Below are 10,006 nucleotides of genomic sequence, written 5' to 3'. Positions count from 1 at the left end.
GAAAAGTAACTGAATCCTTAAGACTCTGACCTAATCAGTGTATTTGTAGTCCCTTAGGATTAATACTCTAGTGGCAATACTGAAAGGTAGGATCGCATTGGAGAAAACAGGTTATTCGGGTCTGCTCTAGAAAGATCACTTGTCCTTGGCCGTTTCCTGTCTCTGCTTCCCAGGCACCATGAGGTAAGCAGCTCCACTCCTGAGTAATTCAGACGCTTCTCAGCATGTTCTGCTTTACCACTGCCCAAAAGCGACAGAGCCATCTGATCATGGACGAAAGCCTCTGAAACCATGGATATCAATAAAGCAGAAAGCAAGCACCCCAAGGCCAGCGGACAGAAGCAGCGACGCACTGTCACCCAGAGAGCCGCAGGGCGCTTCCCCGGCGCGGCCAGTGACGTCACCTCTGCGCCCCGCTGCCTCTCCGGGTCTTCCGGTCGGGAGGCGGCGGGCGGGCGGGGCTGAGTGACGTCACGGGCGCCGCGCGCCGGAAGCGGGCCGTGCAGCGCGGAAGCCGCGGGGGCGGGGCGCGGAGGCGATGGGGGGCGGCGGCGGCCGGCGATGAGCGGCGGGCGCGCGTGAGGAGCCGGCGGGCGAGGCTGGGGGGCCCCGGAGCGCGAGCCGCAGGGCGGAGGGCGGGGGCGCGAGCGCAGCGGGCGGCGGCGAGGCGGCGGCCGAGAAGATGGCGGACGGCGACAGCGGCAGCGAGCGCGGCGGCGGTGGCGGCAGCAGCGGCGGGCCCGGCGGCTTCCAGCCCGCGCCCCGCGGTGGCGGCGGCGGCGGTGGGCCCGGCGGCGAACAGGAGACGCAGGAGCTGGCCTCGAAGCGCCTGGACATCCAGAACAAGCGCTTCTACCTGGACGTGAAGCAGAACGCCAAGGGCCGCTTCCTCAAGATCGCCGAGGTGGGCGCGGGCGGCTCCAAGAGCCGCCTCACGCTGTCCATGGCGGTGGCCGCCGAGTTCCGCGACTCGCTGGGCGACTTCATCGAGCACTACGCGCAGCTGGGGCCCAGCAGCCCCGAGCAGCTGGCGGCGGGAGCCGAGGAGGGCGGCGGGCCGCGCCGCGCGCTCAAGAGCGAGTTCCTGGTGCGCGAGAACCGCAAGTACTACCTGGACCTCAAGGAGAACCAGCGCGGCCGCTTCCTGCGCATCCGCCAGACGGTGAACCGCGGCGGCGGCGGCTTCGGCGGGGGGCCCGGGCCCGGCGGCCTGCAGAGCGGCCAGACCATCGCGCTGCCAGCGCAGGGCCTCATCGAGTTCCGCGACGCGCTGGCCAAGCTCATCGACGACTACGGGGGCGAGGATGACGAGCTGGCGGGCGGCCCGGGAGGCGGCGCCGGCGGCCCGGGGGGCGGCCTGTACGGAGAGCTCCCGGAGGGCACCTCCATCACGGTGGACTCCAAACGCTTCTTCTTCGACGTCGGCTGCAACAAGTACGGGGTGTTCCTGCGCGTGAGCGAGGTGAAGCCGTCCTACCGCAACGCCATCACCGTGCCCTTCAAGGCCTGGGGCAAGTTTGGAGGCGCCTTCTGCCGGTATGCGGATGAGATGAAAGAGATCCAGGAGCGACAGCGGGATAAGCTCTACGAGCGACGCGGTGGGGGCAGCGGCGGCGGCGACGAGTCCGAGGGTGAGGAAGTGGATGAGGATTGAACCGGGCAGCTTCCCGCACTGGCCTCCCCCCAACCCCACCACCATCCCCCCCCCCCCTCTTGGCTAGAGAGTTCCCTTTCCTCCTCGTCCCCAGTGAGCTAGTGGAGAGGGATCAGGGGAGGCCGCCGACGGAGAAAACAAAATTTAAAATAATATAGTTAAGAGAAATAACCATAAGAAAACAGTCACAGACAATTAGAGAAAAGCAGTAAAGTTCCAAGGAACTGCCAGCAACCTGCAAAGAGGACAGACAGCAGCATCTCCTCACCTGCGCAAGAGTCTCAGCTTCTGTTTGAAATCAAGGTTCGTAAATTCATCAGGATAACACTGGAGGGGGATAGGTCTTTAAAGTCTGGGACAAAACCCTCATCCCAGTTCCCCAGAGTCGTCCATTGGTAATAGGTGGATTTGTGTTGTACCTGGGTAACCTGGTCTTAGCATCTCTCCAGGCCTCGCTGTTTTACCATCTATCCCGTCACCTCCATCGAAATCAGCATTTTGGATCTAGGTCTTAATGGAATCTTTGAGAAGAAAGAGGCCTTTGCAGTTACCCAGTTCTGAGGGTACAGGTTTATGAAAAGGAATGCAATTTTACACAGTCATGGACAGGGCAAGCTAAGAATTCAAGAAGCTATTGAAGAATTCAAAAACCAATTGGATCCATTTTTTTTAAAAAAAAAAATGGTTTTGCATGGAACCTGGACCAAGGCCCCTGTCTTTTCTTTGCAGAATTGTTTTCCGGGATGCAGATGAATTCAGATATCAAAGCTTGAACTAGAATCCATTACTAAAATAATTTAAAAGTTGGCTTTTTTTTTTTTTTTTTAAGCGAAAGCAATTTTACAATGGGGATTGCTGAGGTAGGCACAAGAAGTCAGGCATAAAGCACAAGATGGATTTGTTTGAGTGGGTTGGTTGCTGCTCACTAAAGTTCTTCCCTTGATCTCTTCAGTGTGGAGGTCATTACCAAGAAATGGCTTACCATGAGTGAGAGCTGAATCCCTATGGCTCCACCATATGAGCTAGTGAATTATGGCTAATTCGGCTGTTACAGCCACTGGCTGGCTGCATTTTAAACCTTAAAACTTGACTATCTGCGAAAAGGAACAGTGTGGCTACAAGCCTGAGCTTTAAAGGCATAGACATCCTCACAGAGAAGTTGGAGACAACCGGAACTGAAGGCTTCATTTACCTTCAGTTTAATCTGTGGATTTATTGAAATACTGACGATCCTCAGGTCCAGAATTCCAGCATCATTTATTCTTTTAAAATAAATTTTTAAGAACTTGATCCATTGTATTCAGTACCTCACAATCAAAGTTGGCAAATGAGGGATGAATGATTCAAGCACTGCACCCGGTGGAAGCTGAACTCCATCTGTGAATGGAACTGAAGTGAACGTGAATGCTGACTCTATCCTGGAAGCATTTTTATACCATCTTGAGATTTCAACAAACTGGCGTTTGCCAGTTTATCCAGCTGTCTTTCAAGAATAAAAGTTGGGGTTTTCAAGGATCGCCTCTTCTATATTTTAAATGGATTTTCAGTATAAATGATTTTTCTAATCAAGTTAACCCCACCCCATCAAAAGGTATTCCTAGAAATGTCATAGGCAACTTTGAATTGAATGGGAGCTAATGTTCTTTCCAAAGTTTTTCAGGTATTTGTGTGACACCTTCTCAAGAACCAGGAGGCAAGTAACCCCACCTCCACAATCTTAGTATTTCTTTTTAACTGCATGCCTGCCCTTTATTTGAGCTGCCTTTTTAATTTATTGCATATCCTTTTTATTAGCTTATTTTGGTATTCAATCTATACAATCTTTTTGTATTTATTGGGAAATAAGTAATATACAAAAAGGTCATTTTTGTGTCTGTGGCTGAGAGGGAGGGAAATACTTGTGTATATAAAATCAGGCCTTGAAAAAAATTAGACTGATTGAGAATATTGTTGATCTTAGACTTAAAAATGGGAGAGCCACAAACATTGGTGCCCTTACAGACTATTTCTCTACTCATCATCCACAGTAGAATTTTTAAACGGATTTTTTTAAAGCTTTTCTTTTAAATTTTTCTCCGTTGCAAAGAATGTTTCCTAAATTCTATGGGAGCAATAGTATTTTTGATGTTCTAATGACATCCGTATACTTGTACTGTATTTTGTACTACAAGGCAGCTGTTTTCAATAATGTCCTGCTGTATTTACCTATGTGTTTTGAGTGTTTGTTTCTTTGCTGCGGAGAACAAATTCCTACTTTTAGTAAAGGAGCTGAGAAGCTAGCATTAGGTTTGCAGAAACTGATCATAGTTTCAAACTCTGAGGCAGCAATGAAAATTAAGGTTGCAGCCATTCGTTGATTGCTGTAACGTTTTCATTTTCAAATCATGTACAATTCCTGTATAGACCAACTTGTGTTCTTGCTTCAGTGGTGGTTCTGTTGCTCAGCTGCAGTGAGCCAGTTCAATTTTGCAAAGGTGCAGTACCTCTCCTTTTCAAGGGGTTGGTTTTTGTTTTTTGTTTGTTTTTTCTTTTTATTTGGCTGAATTGCAGTAACTAGCCTTGCCTTTCTATTCTGTAGAAATGACAGGGTCTTCACAATCCTTCACCAGTGGCTACTAAGCTATAATTAGCTGAATAGAAAGAATGTGGAAGTGGTCTGAGGCATATAGAGTATATGCCAAGAACACTACCATATATGGCATCAGCTTTGGTTACCAGAGAAATTTTCTTAGTCATTAGACCATATAACAGTAATATATCATATGTAAATTTTTAGATATCAATTTGAGAATCCTCCAAAAAAAGGAGCAAAGAATGCATAAGCTATGTGTTGGCAAAAGTAATTTATATTAAAATTTTGACCTGCCTTTGTAAGATTAAGTGGTAAATGTCATAGTGGTGGGTTTTTAAGTCTTAACCAATCTCTAAGGTTTATTTCTCCTGCAGTGGGTGGGTGGTCCATGGCCTCCCCTCCCACTGTAGGAAGATTGCAGAAGGGTGGGGATTAACTGTGCCATTTCACTGATCCCCATTCTAGGGACTAGGGACAATAGAAGTCTGCAAATGTGGAGAGTCGGCTCATAAATAGTAGGTTTTGAAGGCGTTGGTCTTTGGTAGCTCCTGTCAGAAAATGGCATTGTACAAATTATGGGAAGTTACCAACTTTTCTGTTGTGTTTTTGAAATGCTACTATGATTTAGAGTTGTATTTTTTCTTCTGAATTTGGCAGATAACCCAGCTAATGAAAATAGTTACATTTCTGAGAAGTTGGAGCAAAACCTCCATTTCAAATTATTGTTGAGATGTTTGTTTCTCACACTACTGTATACAAAATCATGTCTTTAAGAATATCAAAGAGAAGGGAAAAAAAATCTATGCAGAGACCCTACTACTTCTTAGTGTTTTCTATTGTCCCTCCACATCATTTCAGCAAGTCTAGCGGCAGTTCTTGTCAGCAAATTCTTCAGTGCATATGCTGCACGAAACAAAACCTAAATCTGCACGGCACCAAAAAGCAAACGAAAGCAAACCAAAAACCCAGACACCCTATGTATCTGTTGGAGGCATGTAGGTGGTACAAATGACTGTAGCTGTGAGCACATGGCTACTTGTCGTGTCACTTCCCATAATCATTTACTGCAGAATGATTGAGAGGCTTTTGGTTCAGGCAGCCATTAGCCTCCTGCTTCCTTTGTTACCTCTGGATCACTTTGCAGTAAATTGCAGGTCTTTTAAAAGATTCAAACTTCGGTTTTCTCAAAACAAAACAATTATTCTGTCTTACCTGAAAATGCAGGGTTGTGGGCAAAAGAGGCTGGTTATAATAATGCCCTCATATTGAGTGGTCTGTAAATGACTGCACACTTCAGGCACTAGAGTTGCTGAGGATGCTTTGTTAATGTGACCTTGGCTGGCTTTACAGGGGTGTAGGACAGTCACATAGGCGACTGTTTGCATCCACCTTGCTCTTGAGGTGGATGGAAGTAAAGAGGCTGGAGTGTGCAAGTCATGCACATAAGTATTCTTCACTGTAAATTTTGTTTTCATTTTTAACCCAATTATGGTACTTTGTCCAATGCACAACTGATCTCTCAGTAGATATTCGTTTGAAAATAGTGTGGCCTTGACCAGTGAGAAGGGGAAGAAGTGACTTATGCTTGTGTTGAAATGACCTGTTTGCTGAGTGGTCGTTCTGCAACACTCTTACTATCATGTTTTTGATTGAGGAGAGTTAATGTTCTTTGACCCTGAATTTGAGTTTTCTTCTATTTTTAGGAAGTATCAGAATTGTTCTGATGAGTAAGTTGACTGCTTTGATGTCCAATCTCAGGTTTTAAAATACAGTGGCATAAAAGCCCACTGTTACTAATTCTTAAGACAATTTTGATTTCTATACCCGAAAAGTCACATGCATAAGGCCTGTTCAGAGAGCAGAGCCTCCATCTTTTTGCTCCTTTTCCACTTTACTTCACTTGAAAAGGTGTCAAGTGACTTGCATTGTATATTTCCATTTTTAACCCTGATGTAGTTCTCAAAGATAAAGCACTTTCTGAACATGAAATACATGGATCGTGTGTGATGATGGATCATGGTTTCTCAGGCCCCTAGATAATCCACTTCTGAGTATTGTTCTATGTAAGAAGAATAGAGATCTTTGCTAATGTTAGGAAGTTTGTATTCTTGATTAGAATGCATTTGCTAGTTTCCAATGGATGGGAGAGTAAACAATGCTGCATTCACAATTTAATAAGTTGCTTTCCCTTGAGCCTTAAGGTAGCTTTTTCTTTTCTGTCAACAACAGCACTGAAGTTGTAGTAAGTGAATGAGATTATCTGTTTTCAGGGTTGGTTCTAGAGTACTGTAAATCAATTAGCTGTCTTCCTAAAGAGTCAACTCCCTTCCATAGACAGGATGGTGGGTGTGGGGAGGGGGGCTGGGGAAGGGAGAGAGGTAGTTTATAGAAAAGAAAAAAGAAAAAAAGAACCACGTTTACCTTAAAATATAGAGAAAAAAGAAAAAAAGTTCATGTCCTGTCCTGTTGGAAATTTCAGATGTAAGGTGGAAATGGCAAAGTATAATTCGTTTCCCCTGCTTTTAATTTAGAAAACCTAAGTTATTTTCAAATATTGGCCCCCAGAAGTTTCAAGAGATAACTAGACTTGTGAACGATGAATTCTATAGCAGAACTTTCAAAAGGTAGCTAGACTCATAAATGGTGAATTCTATAGGTATCTCTGACTTTGCTATTTAAAGTTACCTTCTACAGTCCTCACAATTTGAACCTAGTTTCATTATTGGAAGAATTTAATAAGTTTTTGTGTGAACAAATGGGATAGTAGTCAATAATTGAAAATTAAATTTGGAAAATGGAAAAAGAATAAGATTGTACCGTAAAGATTTATTGCCCTAGTAGTTCCTATTTGTTGTGTGTACTCCTGACCCAAATTAAGGCCTTTATGAATGTACTTAATATTTCCTAATAAATAGGAAGTAGCCACCAATATAATCATGTAACCACCTGTTTTACTTTCATTTAAAAATCCAATGCCTCTTGAATTGGACATTCCAATTGGGATAGGTAGAGAGCCATGTTAAAACAGTAAATGCCATATTTGTAGTTTCAGTAGGAGTTCTAATAAAGTGAATAGAACTTTGTTAGAATTTAAAGCCTTTTCATGATTCTAACACTTTGGAGAAAGATTTTTAACTATAAACATGAGGTTCTATGATCAAATTTCATGTCCACTACATTACTACCCACTGGCGTGGATAAGAAGAATGGGTTTGTGCTCTGGAATGGTCCAGAGCTCTGGAGAGAAAGCAGCAGGCCTGTTCCGTGTCCACTAGTGAAGTGCAGAAGGCACAGGTGTGTCCATTTTCCCACCTTCAGGAACTCTTCAGTGCTAACTTTTTTAACAAAATTATTTCTTAAAGGCAAAATATTTTGTGCCCTGTGTTGCAAGATCACGATGGTTAGTAAATCTTAGTGTTTGGAAATAGAGTGACAGGAAGTTTGTTTCTTCCCTTTTAAATGTCTGTCTAGAGAAATACAGATGCAGGAAAGTCCAGGATTATGAGCAGAATTATATCCCTGAGCACAGTGTGTTGGGGAGGTTTTATAATAAACCCTTTTCTCCAAGCCCAGATCACTATTTGTTGAACCAAAGCGCTCAGGAGTCTGAAAAGTCTAGAGACTTGGCTGTAGGTCACATGACTTACTCCACAAAGAGCCTGTGGTTTTGGCGTTTCGGTGGCAGGCAAATATATTTTAGTTACTTTAACGTGACCTTGATATCTGAAATTGAGATTGTCAGTGTATTTGAACTTTATTTTTTTTCTGAAGTTAGAGCAGTCGTATTAGGCGTTTACTCCTGTGAATCTTCATGCAGATGTCTTTCCAGTCTCGTGAGTACAGTGCGGATGGCACACTTGGTGTCCTGTCTCCCGGTGGCTCTGTTAAGCTAGGCTCTTCACTCCAAAGCTGGGACTCATGTCCTAGTTGGGATCACAGAAGTCATTTGAATGAGATAAAGCCAAATCTTGAGAGCAGGAAACAGCTTCCTGCTCTAGATGTACAATTAGCTTAGGTTGGAAATTACTCTAAAGAGGGTTTGGAATGTCTGTAGTCTGTGTAAATACCAACATGCTTATTATGCATCATGAACCAGTGTGTATGCCTGTGTATGGATTTGTAGAGCTGGTTTCTGCTTCAATTGAAGCTGCACCTTTGATTTTATAAGGTCCCCTCCACCCAGAACCCTATAAACATTTGTAAATAGAACACTAAAATTTGTAGCGGTAGGATCAATTTGGGAAATATCTGCTGAGAGACCAAAAAGTTCATTTTTTTAAGTACCTTGGTTAAAGAGTAAAGATTATTCCTCTTATTTTTTAAAAGAAGAATGCACTTTAACAAACACAGCTGCATGGGCAATTCAACAATCCATGAAGTGCAGTACCCATCCAGAAACCACACTTCCTGAAAACCGTTCAAAGCAGAGTCCAGACGGGCTGGTGATCTCACCGCCTGTAGGTTGAAGCTCAGATTCTGATGAATTGTGAGACAAGCAGGGCTGCTTCAAAGAGCAATGTGAATACAGCCAGAAGCTTCAGACAGGTCTGTAAAATGGCGGGTCCCGTATTTACCACTAACTAGCAAAACTGACAGAAAAACTCATAGAAATAAAAAGTTTAAGAATCCTTCCTGCTGGTGTGCACTCCTTCCAATAGCAGACTTTTGCAAATGGAGTTTTACAGTCTATATTTAAAGAATTGTATGTTTGTAACAAATAAAGTATGCGGAAAAGTGAATGACAGTCTTGTGCCATTGTCTCTTATTTAAGGGATTGCATGATGTTTGGGGAGGGAGCTATCATTCGTCGTGGTTCACAGATGGGTGTGGGTTTGAGGGGGGTCCCCATTTGAAGTGGCCTGGGATCATCTGAGTTTCTATGATCCTTCCTAGTAGGGCATCTGTGGAGTAAGTCAGAGCAGATAATTTTATGCTTTGGTTCATAACCACTTCCTCCTTTTTTTGTTGTGTTGTTTAGAAGGGCTCACAAAAGCTTGCTGCCCAGATGTTCCCAACAGTTGAAGGACTGATTAAGCGATAAGTTAGGCCAATCTTCTCTTGCCCAAATGATAGAGGAAAAACAAAATGATTGTGTCCAGTGGTCCTGGCCAGAGATTCTCAAGCTCTTTGTCTCTGGAACTGCTTTGCACTTCATATCCAAGGGAGTATTTCTGGGCTATAAACGTGGATACCTATCAGAGTAGAAATGAGAGGTTTCCTAAGATTAATAGGCACACATGTGATCCACTGTCAGAGTGACGACACCATTTCACTTAGCTTCTGGAGCACATCTTAGACTCGGAGTGAGAAGGGTAAGCGTGAGCAGGTTTTGTTAGCCAGACTCCTTGAGAAGGATCACACTTGGTCACCATGGAAAACCGTTGCACTAGCCATCAGTTCATGTTAAGTGACATCTCTGAAAATGAAGGATGGAATTGGTGAAGATGGAAGCTTAGCTAGGTATGACAGTATAGGTTTTTAATCTGAGCAACTTCATTCCAGGCCAGCCTGGTCTACATACTAAGACCTCAAAATATAAAAGTCAGGCAGTAGTGGCACAGGACTTTAATCCCAACACTCAGGAGGCAGAGGCAGGCAGCTCTCTGTGAGTTCAAGGTCAGTTTAGTACTGAGGGAGTTGAGGATAGACCGACTACTCAGAGAAACACCATTTAGAAAAACAAGCCGGGCGGTGGTGGCGCACGCCTTTAATCCCAGCACTCAGGAGGCAGAGGCAGGTGGGGATCTCTGAGTTTGAGACCAGCCTGGTCTATAGAAGCT

At 44.5% G+C, this 10,006-nt stretch overlaps 1 protein-coding gene across 1 annotated transcript; it reads left to right on the top strand.

Moving 5' to 3' along the window:
- The first annotated feature begins 555 nt into the window (after positions 1-555).
- On the top strand, positions 556-8,970 carry Purb (purine rich element binding protein B). Its single transcript, XM_050140883.1, has one exon. It carries the CDS (start codon positions 683-685, stop codon positions 1,652-1,654), a length of 972 nt encoding a protein of 323 aa, XP_049996840.1. The 5' UTR covers positions 556-682; the 3' UTR covers positions 1,655-8,970.
- The last annotated feature ends 1,036 nt before the right edge of the window (positions 8,971-10,006 follow it).

This window comes from Alexandromys fortis, unplaced genomic scaffold (genome assembly GCF_014885135.2).
Source record: "Alexandromys fortis isolate MF-2015 unplaced genomic scaffold, M_Fortis_MF-2015_v1.1 scaffold_7, whole genome shotgun sequence".
Classification (NCBI taxonomy): domain Eukaryota; kingdom Metazoa; phylum Chordata; class Mammalia; order Rodentia; family Cricetidae; genus Alexandromys; species Alexandromys fortis.
The sequence above is the reverse complement of the archived record's forward strand: the minus strand, read 5'-3'. Positions and strand labels throughout refer to the sequence as shown.